General features: G+C 36.4%; 1 protein-coding gene across 2 annotated transcripts in view; it reads right to left on the bottom strand.

Annotated features, from left to right (window-relative positions):
• Positions 1–14,817: 14,817 nt before the first annotated feature.
• Positions 14,818–18,093, bottom strand: part of tafa4b (TAFA chemokine like family member 4b) — a 37,774-nt gene continuing 34,498 nt past the window's right edge. The window contains exon 6 of one of the 2 annotated variants that reach the window (XM_079483359.1): positions 14,818–15,884. In XM_079483359.1, the coding sequence (XP_079339485.1) occupies positions 15,873–15,884 (12 nt within the window). In that variant the 3' untranslated portion in view covers positions 14,818–15,872. The remainder of the gene's footprint in view (positions 15,885–18,093) is intronic. The other variant, XM_079483358.1, reaches the window with a different exon arrangement.

An 18,093-nucleotide genomic window follows, 5' to 3' on the forward strand; every position in this document is an offset into this window, starting at 1 on the left:
AGAGTGTGTATGGTTCATTTGAGAAAAACTCTTGTTTTGATAAACTTTTTCTTTTTCTTTCATAAATGTGTATACGTGCTATAATAGCAATCACACATAGTTGTTTTTAATGACACGTTATTGTGTCCAATAAACACTATGCAAAAACTATTTGGTAATTGTTTTTATTTAGGTTTTTTGGCACAATACCTTATTACACTGCAATAATAAAAACTTCCAAAAACAGAACACTACTAATAATAAATGCCAATAAAGGTATTAAAAGCTAACACAAAAGAGATACAAATGTGATCTAAATGGTTGAAAAAGTATTTTTATTTATTAAGGTACATATCATGGCTGTCCATTCGATCCCCAGATGTCCAATTTTTGTGTGCTGTTTTTACATTTCTACAATTAATAAATACTGTGTTGACAAGCACTTTAATACTTTTTATTGCTTAGATCTTAAAACAGAGATTTTCTTAACCTAAAACCAACACAAAGAGACACAAAACAAATATTAATAAAAATAAAAAAAACATATTGATTTCAATTGAAGCAAATATATTTTAAGTAGTTTCTTGTTTTTAAATATCACAAAAAAACTATGCTAATCTACACTTTGTCTCTGTTTTTGTATTTGTACTGCACATTGAAATTCAACAGCCTCTATGTCCACGTCCATAGCTAAATCACTGTCCCATATCATTCTAATGCAACTTGTGCATCACAACATTAATCCAATTCATCAGCCCGTACATTGCACAAACAGTTTGCATAGCTGACTTAAAAGTGCAAGAGTCAAAGAAAGCTGTAATTAACAAGGACCACTGTGACGCCTAATAAGAGATCTAATTAAGAAAATGAATAAGGTGTCAGCCTCCTTTCAAAGAGTGTTGGACAGGAAGATTAATCGCTCGCTGGCCTAATTTGATTTGTGAAAACGAACAGGATGACCTGGTGAGTTGTTTTAAAAGATCTCATTCCCAAGAGCATATGACATTAATAAAACATGTACATGTATAGGGTGGGAAGGACCTCATTGAGGTTTTAAGTCCCAAATGGATCATCTTATCCATTTTAGCCATTGAAAGAACAATAAATTGACAAAAAGCAGGGCAATGGGAAATATGTCTGCAAGAAGTAAACCGGCATCAAATACATGAAGAAATTAACTGAAGTAAAAACAAAATCTGGTTTTATTTTGATATTATAGTTCTTCTTTAAAATTTTGTTATATCAAAATTGTCTAATATTTACTTAATTTTTATACCTTTGTTGCAATTCGATTTTGAAGAAAATCAATCATAAAAATATAATTTCACTTCAAAGACTTTGTTGAAATAAACGTTGTTTTCTCTGTATATATCGTGGTGGAGATTCAAATAAAAAAATGAATGAAGATACATTTTACGAACATCTTCATTGTGGGTTATATCCAGTCAAATTTTAATTTTGTCAAGCTTGACTCAACACATTTTGGAATATAATGCAAATTAAATACAGATTACAAAGATATAAAATGGTAAATGGAAGTATAAACACTGATAAACTAGTGAGGGTGTTTTCAGTTCACAGGGCATCATTAACATTGTCTTGTGTGTTCTACTAAATGTGTGATAACAAATGCATGTATAAGAATTTGCCTGTGGAGACATCCTAATGCTCTGTGGAAGTCTACATAAATGCACAGGAGTCAGCCTGATAAAATTATGGCTGACATTAATAAGCATGTGATTAATGTGAACTACACAAGACTAGCCATGTGTGGGTGGTGCCTTTGCTTATACTGTGTGTGCACATCCTCCGCTCAGTTTCAGTGCGTTGTGTGTCTGTGGATCAGGGATTTTGAAAGCAGATCATTGTTTCTGAAACTCATCAATCACAACGGATTCTCCCTCAGAATGAGCAACAAGCAGAAAGATCATATTCAGAATGTTCATCTGGGTGGAAACATGACGTGCCCGGGTAAACATGGCAGATTTCAATTCATTTTAGGCAAATTTTAATTTAAATAACTCACTGTGAAGGTGCAAGACAGGCTGCCTAGATGAACAAGCATGTACGCCTTATAGATTTGCATATATCTCTGCCAAACATCTTAAAGTAAAATATTGCTCTCTACACTTTTAAACATGAGAGGCAATCTGCCCCATCTGTTAAGTCAGAAAATATAGTGAACACCGGGCCATGTAGGGGAATGAAAATGTTGCTTCTTCAAGATAAACTAAAACGAAACAAATGCTATTAAAATAAAAAAAACAATGCATGAACTGTTTTAAAAGTAACTGTCTAACACATCGACGTCATCAAAAAAATGGTATATAGATAGGTTGCATCTCTGCCTATATGCTTGTCAACTTTTGTATCATGTATCATGTTCATTTAAATGAATTTACGTTTACAACACTATACTTTGTACAGTCACAGTAAATTTGACATCATTCTCTCTTTTGTTATCAGACGCTCTGAATTGTTTTATTGTGTTGAAAGTAGTGAAAACTGTTTTGAGTTTTTCTTTTGCTATTTGAGCAAATGAGAATGCAAAAATATATTTGTGATAGTATCCCGTTCACCACTATAGAGGTTTACCTAACTATGATGACTTCCGCTGCTGAGAAACCCAGAAACGTGAAAAGGGTCCATTGAAATTAAATTTCAATTTATAAAGCTTCTCTGTACAGTTTCACTGTAAATGCATACTACTACAGACAGTGGAGATATTAGAAAACAAAAGAAAGAAATTGTGATCAGACATTTAAATACATATTGCCATTAAACAAGTATCTGTATCAAGTTTTTATAAGATGGATATTACTGATACTTTAGGTGTCTGATCTGATCTAAAAAAACAAGTGACTTTTATATCAGCTATTTCAAGAAATGTTTCATTAGAAGGCTCATACTGTACCAACTGTACAATGATGTTCAATCAACAACCTACATTAGTATATTCTTTTTTGAGAGACTAATAGACATTAAGTAATCAGATGTTGTTACGAGGCTACACTGAGACACACAGGATGAGGATCCAAGAGCACTCTTTTATTGATAGGGTAATTGAAAATCGTAAACTTAAACAGGCAAAAGTCCATTCACATGTAATAAGTCCAACTGGGGCAAAAACTGGGTAATCCAAATAACAAGAACCAGATAAACAGACAACAGTAGAAATGCTCAGAGATGTAGCTGTAACCCTGACAAGACTTGAAATGACTGATTGAATGAACCCGGTATATATAGATAGAGGTGAAAGGGATTACCAGACACAGTTGAACGTATGCATTCCGGGTGATGAGGGGAGCTGGCGGACCTTTTGCGAGCCGGCTCTGGGCTGGTGGCTCTCTTCCGAGCGGGATGGCCACCATCAGCGTGGGAATTGTTTAGGGGGCAGCCTCCACCTCACCCACGATGAAGGGAGACCCACAAGACAAAAGAGCATGGTCAATAAAAACAATTCAGTACTATATACTTCTTTATAGTCTTTATAACTTGTTTCAGCAATATATTTCTGACATTTATGGTGTGTTTAGAAAAAATTATCTGATTTCTCTTTACCCGGTCTTTAAAATATATAACCCTTAACCTAATGCCTCCAAGTGAGCAAGCCAAAGGTGTCAGGAGCAAGTACCAAACATTTCAGCTTTAATCTTTATATTTAATTGGTCGCTGTAATTTTGTTCCACTGGCAGCACACACAAATTTGCTGTATATGACAACCAATAAAGTGAGTGGAGGCAAGACAAATGAAAGCAGTTTTAAAACTAGTTTGAAATTAATGTAATGTATTTTTGCAACCCGGTTATCTGTTTTATTTTGCTAATGGAGCAGAACTAGTCCATTCTGAATTCATAACAGAAAGCAAATAAAGGTTTATGACCAAGCTCAACTGCTTAGATTCCAGCATTTCATTGGACTTTTATATTCAGAACAAATTATTGAATTAAAGGATTAGTAAAGTGTGAAATGTAGAACAATGCAAATACATTATAGTTTGCAGTGCAAGTTTGTTGCTAATAACACAGCTAATAGCTAATACTGATGTGAAATCATCAGAAATTTTATAATATAAGATTGTTCTCAGTCAGCACTGCTTTTGCAATAAAGTCAATTCATTATTGTCAATGTAATTATCAAAGTATTGTTCCTAATGTTATTAAAGTGTCACTAATGAACCTCGAGACCTATCTGATCCCTGTAAGTCTCCCTAACCGCTTTATCTGATACTTATTTGATTCAGTGGTGGCTCTTCATGCACATAACAATTCATGTCAGCCAGGGATTCCCCTGGAGACGCTTCATTTAGTTTTCTCTATGGTCTGATAATCTGAAGGAATCATTTTAATTGGCTGCCTATGTGAAGTATGTGTAAAAGGTCTAATGTTTGATTGGAAGGTGTGTGTGTAGATGTTATGTGCATCACAGAGTTGTTGTGATGGTCTCTGGGGTTCAGTGACTGTGGGGACTGTCAGGCTGTAGAGAGACTGTGACACAGACATATTGGCGAGATTGGAATACTGCAGCCTGCTGCGGGACATGTCATTTCCTGCAAAGCGTGACAGGACAGTAGATGCAGATTGCAAAAAACAAGACCGTTGTGTATGGCAAACAGTATAGAAGATATCGTGAGGGTAATTTAATGTGAATCCTTTATTTATGCTTAGTATTCATGCTCACATAATTTTTTTCTATTTGTTATTTTCATCAAAATGTAATTAATACCAAACTCTCTTATTTTATATCCCATCCCCCAAAGCTGCCACGTCATTTTAACATCAAATGTCATTTTATTCAAACACTGTCCTTTCTAAACATAAAATGGGTTTTAGATGCCATTTCATGTTTACTGAGAAATAGAAATGACTTGTGTTATGTGTCATGTTTCACAGTTTTGTAGTTGATATGCATGGCAAATTTGGTACAGGTTTTTTGTTGTCAGTCAAAACAATATTTAAGTGCACTCAGAAATGTGTTTGTTAAGGGTTCACTGGGTTTCATCTAGAATAATACTGACATTTAAAAAAAACAATAAATGTGTGCAGTCATATGTCGTAATTCATGGTTTGTTAATAGCAAGAATTGCCCCCATACTGAAAGTGTTCATGGCTTAAATCAAAACAAACCAACTCCAGTTTGATAATAATAGTAATAATAATAATAATAATTTTTAAGATACCATTTAATTCACGCCTCTAACACGACTCCCCTGACCCTCTGTAGACCATCACACCAACACGGTACCGGTGACCCACCCTTCCGCTGTCACATTGCCTCTAACACCCCAGGCCCCTGACAGAGCAAAGACTGACCCTTACTTGCTGCCCTTGCCTTTTAACTCCTGGAGACAGTCAAAGGTCACAACAGGTTGGCAGCATACGGTAGTCCACAGATGGAAAGAGACCAGAGTTGTGCTCCTGTCACATCGACATGCGGTGGTCTCCTCCTGAGGGAGGTGAGACGAGAGAGGGATAGAGAGAAAGTGAGAGAGAAAGAGAGAGAGAGAGAGAGAGAGAGAGAGAGAAAGGGAGAAAGAGACCCCTTCCCAAATCCTACCTCGGTTGTAATGAAAGGACACAGAGTCAGGATGGGAAACATGTGAATCAGTGGTGTGCCTGCAAATGCCCCGAGGCACCTTGGCATTCACAGGCAGCTAGCAGGTGGCAGAGTCAGGCAGAGTCTGTGTACTGCACACAGGCACGTTCCCTCTATTCCTGTCTGAATGTCACAAACTGGGAACACAGCCAACAGAAATCCTGGTATTTGTGGGATTTTGTCAGCTGAACGTGTTTGTGTAAGCATGAGGGAAATGGAAATAACTTATTACAGTTCTGGGAAAGAATGCAAAAGCCAGAGGTACACTCAGGACAAACGTCTGTTTGCTCAGCAGGGTCATTTCAATGTGATTTATTGAGGACTTTTGAAGAAAGAGTCATTTGAAGATTTTTTATAAATATGATGACAGCTTTTGTTATATTTGACGGTGAACTAGTAAATTAAAGTTTACTGATTATGTATCCTTTTAGGCACTGATTTAGGCATCTTTACAGTATTGTACAAACTGACAAACACCAATCAATATTCAATATTCACAAATGTCATGGAACTAAACAAACTGACAAGTCAATGGCCTGTGAAAAATTAAAAACACACATATTAAGTCGGATAAAATAGAGTAAAAAACATGACAAATCACAATACACAAACACAATGCATTATGTGGGTATGGTCATAGCAATGACGACACTTTCAGCTGTTGTTGTTTACACTTTATCAATCTATTGAATCTATTGTTAAAAATAAAGTACATCTATTTCCTTTAAAATACAAAAAAAAGGTGTGGCATACATATACAAAGCTTTTTAAAGGGTATAAGAGTTTGATAAAAAGCTGACACATGCACACACAAATAAACAACATCCTTTTTTGGCAAATTTTACTTTTAAACCTCCTTAGGACTTTTCAGATATAATAATAATAAAACATTTTCAGGAGTTTCAGCCTCTCTTGCGTATTTTGATGAAAGCTTGGTTAGTATTGAGCAGAGCATTTTTTCTGATTCACTGGAAGACATCACTAAACCACCTCCTAACCCCCAAACCGTTGTGACCTCTGAATAAAACATGACACGTGGTCATGTTTTCTCAGTCCATCAGTTGCTCAGGGATGTAAGCACAGAGTCCAACCTCAGGACTTCACTCGCGTGCACTCTGACACTGCAGCCGGTTCAAGATCTTTATCTTGATCACCCTGTAAACTTAAATACACTTCTTCTTCTGAGAGACATTAAACGTGATAGGCCTGTCAACACATCGGAAGAGGATAGAGAAAGAGATACAAAATAAAAGAAAGCGAGATACACACACAGAATCCCTCTCTGGAGAAATGAAAACTGGGACAGAAAATCTCATGAACAATTAGTGTGAGACACATTTACAAGATAAACACAAACATCCAAGAGAATTAAATGCATGGATTTATTAAAATAGCGCAACAGATGTAAAAAAATAGTTTCGCTTGTGTTCTGTTTATTCCTATTCCAAGAGGAATACGGTATGACAATGAGAAAAAAACTACTTTGGGATTAAAATCAGCCAGGCAAATAATATAAACATCTGAAACGCAGTCCTCTTTCTCTCATTCACTCTCTATTTTGAATATCTAGTTTATTCTTAATATGAGCAAGAAAGAAATTAAGACATTTAAAGCAGTTTAAATACTCAGGAAACTTGTTATTAATTTTTTCACACTTCGGACAAAAACATGTTCATCTAATGCTCCAAATAATTTTTAAGCTTTTCCCCTCTCACACCCATGAAATCAGACACAATTTGTCAAGTAAACAAGCCATTAATCTTTTAAACGGTTACAAATCCTGGGCATTCTGGGCATGAATGATGAATTATGTATGATAGATATGGAAAAAAACCCTCTGCTAACAACAAACATTTTAACACTTGTTCCGTGCCAGAGACGTTTTTTTCCAGGCAGTTGTTTAGCTCTGTACCCAAATGTTGCCACGGGTGATTTGCTAACTGCAGTTTCTAAATCTTATCCTGCGTGCTGCCTTCTTGACAGTAATTAATAAAGGCTGTAAATCATATTTCCATGATTTTTGGGGGGTAAAGTTCTTTAAATAGCTTTTTAGAAGACATACGCCTAAGGCTGTGTTGGCCAACATGTCTTTCAAATCAAATCATATCACATTACATCACCTTGCAAAGTTTTTGCGAAATGTGGTTAGAAGTCTTTGAGCATATTGGTTTCTGTTTGTGTGATTTATGCAGTGTTGTTTGCTAGTCTATCTTTATGCCAGATGCGACAGTGAGAAATGTGCTCTCTTTGTGCACGCTGTCGTCAATCCAAAGATTTAAAGAGACATGTATACATACTGTTTCCAAAGCATATGGTTTCCAATGGACCTTTTTTTAAATGCCATCGCAACATTTGCATTTACACTTATACAGATTGAATTAATCCAGATTAATTTCAGAATGCAATGAAAAGAAATCCCAAATTTACGTTAACATTTCTTATGTTTTTATGCAAAGTGTTTTTTTTGCATTGATCAAAAAGATGAGAATGTTGATTATAAATACACTTTCAATATTAATTTGATTTCTTATTTTATCCAATATTAGTGTGAGAATCTGGAGTTAGGATACTGTCTCAAAAAAGAATTGCCTATTTAAATAGTTTGCTAAGTTTAGAAAGTGATAGTATATACCGCAACTTGCTATCAAACCCTAACCTTTATCAGTGACACACAAAAAACACTTCGATCCATTCACACACACTATCCTCTTGACAGTATCCTGATCTTCAGACACACATGACATGAAAAATAAACATTTGGTTAGATATAACATTAAAAATGACCGCATGCTCAGAGATTCACATTTGCACTTACAGCAACTGTTTGTCTCTCTTCGGTTCATCCATAAAGCTCTTCTTCAAAGCACTCGAATGTAACAAACGTGGCAACATCTTGTGCTTCAATCCCATCCGACACACTTCTCGTGCCATGACAATGTGTCTGCAGCTCTAGCACCCTGGCTAAGAGAGAGAGTGGGTGCCCACAGGCGTGTATGTTATCAGGCTTGGTCACATTGGCACCTCCCTTGGCACACTTTAGTGAAAGGTGGGATTGTATCTGAGGAGAATGAATCAATTGTGTTCCTGGACCCATGATCATCAGGTCAACACAGGGGACAACTGTGCCTAATTGGTGTGAGGAGATAACCGATTTGGATTATTGTTACACGAAGAGATGAACACTGACAAAATGTGTTAAATTTTGGTGGTCAAACAAACATGGATTTTATATATTAACATTTACAGATATCCATTTGCCAGACACTTTTATGAGAAACGACTTACATTGCATACTATACATTTGTTTCTGATTATGTGCAATTGCTGGGATCAAACCCATGATCTTGGCGTTGCTAGTGCCATACTCAAATCACAGAGCAACAGGAAAACTACAAAACCTTTAAATGTTCATATTTTTTATTAAGATCTTAATTCTGACATTTTTGGTATTGTTATTAAAAATGGTAATCTATCTTTTCGCTCTATTCAGGTTCTAAAGGAATTCATAGTTCTTTACTTTCTGAATATTATTAATTAAGTTAATGACTATTAATATTGAAAAATCAAACTGGTGATGTTTCCTATCATTTTCTATATACAGAGCTCAAATTCACTGCATTTTCCCGTCCTCTTTTGATTGACAGGATATAAACGCCCTGATCATCGACTGCAGCCGTTAGTGTAAAAATTGCCTTTTTTGACCAATTGGACGATTATTGGTCGATGCATCCCTTAAGAAACATAAACTCTTCTCCATCTTAAAGATAAAATAACATTGAATAGCAAGTGTTCCTGTTTATTGAAAAACACATAAAATAACACAATTAAGAAAATTACGCTACAAATGCAGTCTTACACAAAGCATGCTGGGAACTAGAAATCCTCTGCCCAGTTTTAACGATTGTATTTTAACAAAACAAAAATTATTCATGTAGTCCCAACTTGAATAAATGTATTTAGATGACTAAAGAATTTCATATTGTGACAATTTTTCTCTAACGTGTTGAAACAAAATTTCATTTTTTCAGTAAAAGCTAATCGTTTCAGAGTCACAGGCTTTTCCCCAATTAGAAGAATTCAACAAGACATAATTATGTTTTAATATTGAAAATGTATGCTGTACAAAGAGCCCATGTGTGGCTTTAGTTGAAATAAGATATCTTATGTTATGATTATCAACGTTAGCATTCAAACTCATAAAAAAGCAATGTCATTTGTATTTGAAACTTTTCCCATGTGTCCTTAAAGTCCAATTTATAAGTTTCATAGCAAATGCCTTAAAGAGAAATGGTACTTTCTAAGTGGATTGTAGCTGGTAGTCATGTTCTGTAATCATTTCAGCTGTCAACCCAGGCAGCACATCACTTGAATTCAAAGACTCGCTGAGATGTCATTTGCTCTTCATTCTTACTTTTCATTATTTCATAGTCTAGTATAAATTATTCAATCCCAGCATTTTATGTCCAAGATTATTTGTGCTTTGTAGCACTTTTTGGATTTGTATAGTGACAGTCATGCTAATAGAGAATTCACAAACTAGATGTCATTCAAATTCAGCCCATCTGAGTTTGAACGTAGTGCCTGTAATACACATTTCCCAGCTCCATTGTTTACAACAGCACATGATAATCAATTGTTTATATCAAGGATTTAACTCACATTCTGAGCAAACAGCCGTGAGAAACTTTCATTTGAATATGAATTAAACTCGACAGGCAAGTAGATCCAGCGCTGCTTATGTTTGCCTTTGCTTTATGTTTGGTTTATTTTCATTACAGAGAAACTCTACGTGCCACCCCGTAGAGTTTAAGTGGACTCTTGGGACAAAGATAGATTTGAGGAACAAACAGATTCTTAGTCTCTTATGAAATCTGCCTGCAATGACTTTGCACACTTTTTGTCTCTTTTCAGAAAGATTCATGTTTCCTGGAAGAGCAGGACATTGATCCACGAACAAAAGTTGTAGGTCAAGCATTCAAGCTGCCTTCAAGCATGGCATGTTTCCTCCCAGTTTGTATAAAGTCAGGACTTATGCAATGGACTGTACGTATAATGGATGTATGTATATTTTACCAGCCAATGCAACTCGGAAACATTATTAGAAAACATGGAATTAGCTTCCATTGCTATGCAGATGATACTCAGCTATATATCTCATCAAGACCAGATGATTCCTCCCAGCTATCCAAATTGGCAAAGTGCATTGAAGATAATGTAATTTCCTTCTTTTAAATTCTGATACAACAGAAATATTACTTATTGGACCAAAGACACGCAAACCAAATATTTCTGATTATAAACTGCAAGTTGAAGGATGTACTGTTACTCCAACAAATACAGTAAAAGATCTAGGCGTTATATTAGACAGCAACCTGTCATTTCGAAATCACATCTCAAATGTCACAAAAACAGCCTTTTTCCAGCTAAGAAATGTTGCCAAGTTACAAAATATTCTGTGTTGCTGACGCGGAGAAGCTTATTCATGCATTTATGACCTCAAGACTTGACTACTGTAATGCGCTACTTAGTGGTTGTCCTGCATCAACGCAGCTGCAAGAGTTCTAACCAGGTCCAGAAAATACGATCACATAACCCCAATCTTATCAACCCTTCACTGGCTACCCATTAAGTATCGTATTGACTTTAAAGTTCTTTTAATCACTTATAAAGCCTTAAAGGGTTTAGCCCCTACCTACCTAACAGAGCTTCTATCACACTACAACCCATCACGCTCTCTAAGATCTCAAAACGCAGGACTTTTGATAATACCTAGAATAACTAAATCCACCAAAGGGGGTCGAGCTTTCTCATACGTAGCACCTAAACTCTGGAATGGCCTTCCTGACATTATTCGAGGATGAGACACACTCGCCCAATTTAAATCTAGATTAAAAACGCATCTTTTCAGCCAAGCATTCACTTAATTGCAAAATATGCTAAATAAACCACCGGGAGAAGCTGACATTAGATATTATTTGCTAGAATAATTGGATTTATTATATAAAACACCATGTAGTGTGTTTTACCCTTTCTTGGGTTTTTCGTTTTTCCCCTGTAAAGCTGCTTTGGAACAATGCAAATTGTGTAAAGCGCTATATATATAAAAATTGAATTGAACTCAAACAGTCCTTTTAACATGTCTTGTTCCATTCTGTAGCTGTCCCTTTAAAGGCAGAGTAGATCATTTGGAAAATGCTAACGTTTGCCTGCTAGCAGTGCAGTTATACGATCCCTCCCTCTCGTGAATCACCATCCAAAGCCACGCCTCCTCCAAAAAACATGAGCGCGTGCACAAACCAGAAGCTGTTGGATCAGTTCCAGTGAAGTCATTTCACATTCACCGGTGAGAAAACATTATAGTACAAAGTCAATAACATTACTACAATAATGAACATCTCCAGGTACCTGCTCTCTGTCCACCATTGTCCCACTGCCTGCACAAATCGCACATGAGCGCGCGGATGACGTATGATGTCTGCGTGAACAGGGTGCGCAAGGGGATGCAAAATAGGCTGACTGAAAATGTACACAACGTATCATTGCCCTTGGACCGAGGGCAGTAATTGGTCCAACATTTTTTGACCCTACGCCTTTCACAAGACGTCTATAATTTTAAAAATACCAATGTTTCGCTTTACTTATTGATTGCTATCAGGATGTTACGAGACTTCAAACCAGCATGACAAACAACTTTTCTGCACAGGAATTGCCTACACTGCCTTTAAATATCAGTGACCTATTGGTGATTCTCATTTTGCTTCTCTCTGAGAATGGACAGATATGCAGAGGCAGACCATTGCCACTAAAGGGAATGAGGGAATTGTCCTCAAATATTGTGTTTTAACCAAAAGGGAGCCCATGTTTCAGGTTCAACTTCAGAGCACAGCGCCCTCTAAGGACAAGGGCTGACAAGCCAATAAACTTCATTGTGTTTAGGCATCAGGATTTATAGTGCCGTTCTGCATCCCAGGAGAACGTCATTACACAACGAAACCTTTTTAACAGCGGACATGGATGTGGAGATAAGCATACCCAGAGGATACTGTATGGCTCGCCTCTTTCATAGCTTTAATGGAGTTTTTAGCTACAAACCTCATCTTACATATCAACGAAAATTCCTTGGGAGACATGAAAATGGAAACAAATGAGAGCACATATTGGTCTAAGAAATCATATGATTTGACATATTTAAGCTTACTTGAAAATGTCTACATTTGTGAGTGAGCCATGTAGACATTCTTGAGATCTGTTTTATATTAAATGAATAAAAGGAAAAAGAGGGAGTCCTCTTTTAAGATAACAGAAATCATTCAGACACACACGTGCATGTCTGCTTTTGTCTTCTGACCAAACTTTCGTCACACTTCTCGTCATGTGTGTACCTCCAGCTGACCCTTTGAAAAGAGAACTGGATGTTGAGCCTCTCCCAATAGCAACAGACCTAAAAATACACCCATACCATCCTAGGAGAATTCTGGAAGTATCCTGGGCTTCAGTAATGAGAATTCAAGATGGCTCTCGACCCCATCTCCCAAGGCTCAACACTGGAATCACAGTGGTTCTGATACATTCATCACAGCTCACAAAGCAGACGGCTGGAGTCAGAAGGGGCTTTGAAACCTGGAAGATGTCTGGGCAGGCCCAGGGCAAGCCTTCCATACAGAGCTGTCTTATAGACAGAAAACCTCATTTAACACTTCACAAGCCATCGCAGCCCGGAGAGAGACATTAAGAGATAAAGAGACAATGGTCCCATCCTTTCTGGCACGCTCAATCTAACACGTTTTCCGCTGGAAAAGGTAAAGCTGGGCAAGAGTGAATAAAAGGACAATTAAGAGTTCAGAATTAAAGTTGAGGTTGAGTTGGAGTGTGCGGACAAAGTCTGTTAGATTAGAAAATCTTACAAAGATGAATGTCGGAGCTGAATCTATTTCAAACTTTATTACACTGCAGTAATGGGCATGACAAATGCCTCTTCACATTGGATCTTAAGAGATGTTCAACAAATTGTTAGCCTGTTTTCTGAACATGACAGATTTCTTTGAGAGCTTCACAGTATAACCAGGCAACAAAACAACAGATGTACTTGTTTAAAGGTGCACTTAATACATTTTTGGTTATGTTTCGCTGGTGGATAAGACAATGGCATTGAACTGACACGTCAGCATGATGCAGCATCACAAAAGCAAAAGTTTGCTATTATCAATACCATTAGAAATAAAATTTGTGGTATTTAGCTGGTCATGTGATTGCAACAGGATGACCCCCATCAGGCAACTTGCCCTTGGTTGAATAAATAAGATTCATGCACATTTGAATCTCATGTAAGTGTTAGGGGCCTTGACTTTACAAGGATTTTACAGTTTCCTTTTAGAAAAGCTTGCGTCAAACACACGACTAAACTCGATGGTCTTTGCGATGACCAGCCAAAATAAAAGTCTGGTTAACTTGACTCATCAACCCGATCAACAAGAAAAAAGTAAACTGTACTATACTACAGTATGTTAAAAATAACTATACGTTACTATAGTATTCTGTACAGTAAATTTACAAATCAAAACTGTAGTATACTTTAATTTTACACTGCATTCTGGAATGCTAGATTCCGATCCCCCGCCATTGGTGTTCACAGATATCACATCCGTTTACAGCGAGTCATCTTAACCAGCAGAGTTTAATTTTACTCATAAATTAAATATGAATGTGCATAATTCATGACATACTTTATGTGATATGAATGTATGATGAAACCAAATTGCAAGTTCATCTTGTTTGAACTTTGCGTCTTGCTTTAAAACCGTCAGGAAACGGGTTTTCCTCAAGGAAGTTCTGAGCTAATAAAATATTTCAAAGAAATACGTCATGTCCAATACATTTCTCTTGAGGTAAATTGTCGTGTTAGTATATAGTTTAACTGTCTGAGGGAAATAAACATCTTCTGTCCGTTTCACATGGGGTCCTGATCACACTATAGTGTCTATGGAATTGTATTACAGTTTACTATAGTAAATACTATTATAATATTACTGTATTTTTCATGTGGGCAAATATATTACTATTGTCGGGTAAAAAATGGACAACACATACAACGGACAAATGAAAATGGAAAAAAGACAGAATTTAGAAATAATAAAAGGATTTCGTATGGCCCAGAGCAATAAAGAAGGGAAGTCAAAGCCTTCAGATAAGTCCCAGGAAATTGTGTTTTTTCTTTTAATTATTTAGTTCTTTCATTTTTTTATTAATTTAACGACTTAAGAATTTAAATGTGTTAAAAGTTTCATCTCAATGGCTCTGGTAGGGCCCTATAGTGTGCACTATATTACCATATTACCCAAAAGTACCAAATGTTTTTATTTAGGTGTAAAACCACTTATTACAGTTTATAACCACTTATAAAAAGTGCACCTTTAAGTTATGGAACTTTTAACAGATGTTGTTGACTGTTTGTTTTGAAGGGGGTTTGCATTTATATAGCTCACATTATAAAAAATGGACAGCAAGGTAGTGCTGTATTCAAAAAGTATTTTTACTGCTGACTACATCACTTACAAACTGCCTTTCTACTTTTGTATTTGTGGATGAAAGCTTTGTAAATGTCCCTCGCTCTTAATGTCAACTAAAAAAACTCAAAACAGCTCCATGTTATCTAGTGCAACAAAATAGTACATGAATTTTTAACTTGTTGTTATGATTCTATTCAGAAACTCTAATTAGCACTGCAAAATGAAATATTTTTATAGTTATGACGTGACCCAGAAGAGCAAATTGTCAATAAATTGTAGACCACACATTAAGAGCAATCCCATTCCTTACTCATAAATAAAAAGTTTACTGTGTTGGCAAGCGGATAAACGTTACGCTACTGTGTCAGCATTTTCAACCTAACACGCATGTTCTACTAACATACATCTATAAATGCTCCCAGCCAACTCTGAACCGTCCAAGGGAAGTTTGTCCTTCAAGCCCAGCCCGTTATGATTACCTCTCTCCTATTCACAAGTGTGGAAATCCAAAAAGCCCCTTTCAGCTGACACATGCAGTCTTTCCCATGAGCACCTGTGGTGTCTAGCATCCGCAGTGCGCCAAGCATCGCACCACAGGTATATACAGAGATCCTTGTCCATCCTCATCTTCTGACAGAGCAATGCAGTCATCTATAGTTTACGATAAGAATGTCCATCTATCACATTGACAGAATCCTCTGTGATATCAGTGTCTTAAACAAGAGGGTCTCCTTTTTCATCAGGGGGTTGGTGAAAAGTCAGAGTCCTCTTGGCAGGGTAGTGATGTTCTTGCTATCGTGTGACCTAGGAATGACAAAAGACAGAGAATAGGATACATATGATACAGATTGATCTTTGTATTATCGTTTGAGTGAAAAAACCTCAAGCAAAGAGAGTACATTTTCCTGTGTATTTACTTTCAATACAGACCACTTCTTCTCTTCATTTTTTTACAGATATAGTTTAATCGTTATTTCGGTATAAATGTTCTGTAGGCTGTATTTTGTTTAAATGTTTGTGAAGTGTAATTTTTGGGTGAAGTATCCCTTTAAATCATTTAACATGCATTTAAAAATATATAGAATAATACACAGCTAATATATTACAATATATTGAATTCTACATAAGGAATTGCCTCCTTTCATATCTTGCAAAATATAAGCACTTAGTTCCAATATATGGAAATGTACTATATTTTCCCGTATTTTCCAATGTGGTCTTGTTCTAAGCAAAAAGCTTAGAAAAAAAAAACAATTGCAAGTAAAAGCATCTTGTTTTAAGAATAATGCTGTAAAACATTTCCTGTAAAACAACAAAAGATACAGATTTTTAAAAAGCATATTTTTTTACTGTGCTGTGATAAATCTCAGTGCCAGAGGTATATTGGTCTCACAAATGGATGATTTGAGCTGAGCGCACTAAGATGCTTTAGTGTCCGAAAGGGACACATTGCTGTGCCTCAAACAGGAGATTATGAAAGGCTCACAGCGAGGAAGGATAATAAACACATAAAGAAAATATATTGAATAAGAGGATGGTAAAGTTAGAAGACATTAAAAAAGCAGACTGATGGAAAGACACACTCATGTGCTGGAGCCTGCCGGTAACTGTTCCAATTCCGCTGCTATTAAATACAGATTTAATGCTCACTGGAGTAGTAAGATACACCCTGTCGCCTCCCGTATTACATGTGAGTCGCTTCATTGGTTTCCGAAAAAGCAGAAGGCGGGGCATGGCCAAATGACAGTCATATTAGCCAATCACAAGCTAAATATATATGAAAGACCTAAAGCCGTCATTCGTTGTTTTGTCTCCCCCTCTACTACCAATTTAATTAGAACTCTTAATTTGAAGGCCTCAGTGGAGCCCGTAGCCATAATGCATATTAATGAACACAACAGATGTTCTACTGTTACTCTGAGCAATTATTCTTATGGCAGTTGCGTGTGCCACTGTTATTTTTTTAATACGTCACCTGTATGTCACACCTGCAGAGAAACAGCAGTCGTCTTAAGATTTCACACTTAAAAGAGAAGCTTTCTTTCACATTGAAGCTGTCATCTATAAATTCATAACCTGCTTCTTTATTTATTTATATAGCAAAATCCTAACTAAATTTCATCAACCTCAACCATCAAATGATGTCATTATTTACTCACCCTCGTGTCGTTTTGTCGTTAACTCAACCTGTATGACTTTCTTCTGCAGAACACAAAACAAGATACAGTATTTTGATGAATGTTGGTAACCAAACAAGGGTGGTACACATTGATTGCACGGGCAGAAGATGTGTGCCGTCATTGTTCGGTTACCAACATTCTTAAAAATAATTTATTATCTGTTTTGCAAAAGTAAGTCATACTGGTTTGAATGGACAAGAGAGCGAGTAAATGATGACAGAATCTTCATTTTTGGGTGAACTTTCCCTTTAACCTCAATATAGACATATTGATTCATGTTGAGCTATTCAGGCTAAACCGATGCACAAAAGGTGCATCTTTAAAACTAGACAAAACATTTAAAAATTGAGTCAAAGCTAGTGTGGAGGAACAATGTTGTCTATGCTTGGTCTTTGAATCTCTGTTGGCCTTTGAAAATTCTCTCTGAAGACTCCTCAGGTCCTCTGGGATTTGTTCACGCGCTCTATTGAGACGATCTGAAATGTTTATTTATCTTCAAGCCTTGCTCCATTTTTTTAATAAGTCTCTTTTAGAAAATTTGAGCAATGCATCAGCCTGTTATGTTGGGGTGCAGGAATGATTGACAAGTGGCCTTTGAGAAACACTTATTACGCTCAAAAAGTGAATCTTACGGGGAGGATGGTGTCTACACCCCTGCTGTAACGTCTATAAACAGGTAAACATTTTAGCTGTTAGTTGAAATGTAAATATATCACTTTAGCCTTAGAACAAATCGAGTTTTAGAACATATTGTTCCTTGTACTCTCAGGGGCTTCAGAGAAACCTCTTATCCAAGTAGAGCCTTAACAAAACGCTTCTTTGAACAATGGTTT

Source organism: Barbatula barbatula (genome assembly GCF_947034865.1).
Source record: "Barbatula barbatula genome assembly, chromosome: 20".
Classification (NCBI taxonomy): domain Eukaryota; kingdom Metazoa; phylum Chordata; class Actinopteri; order Cypriniformes; family Nemacheilidae; genus Barbatula; species Barbatula barbatula.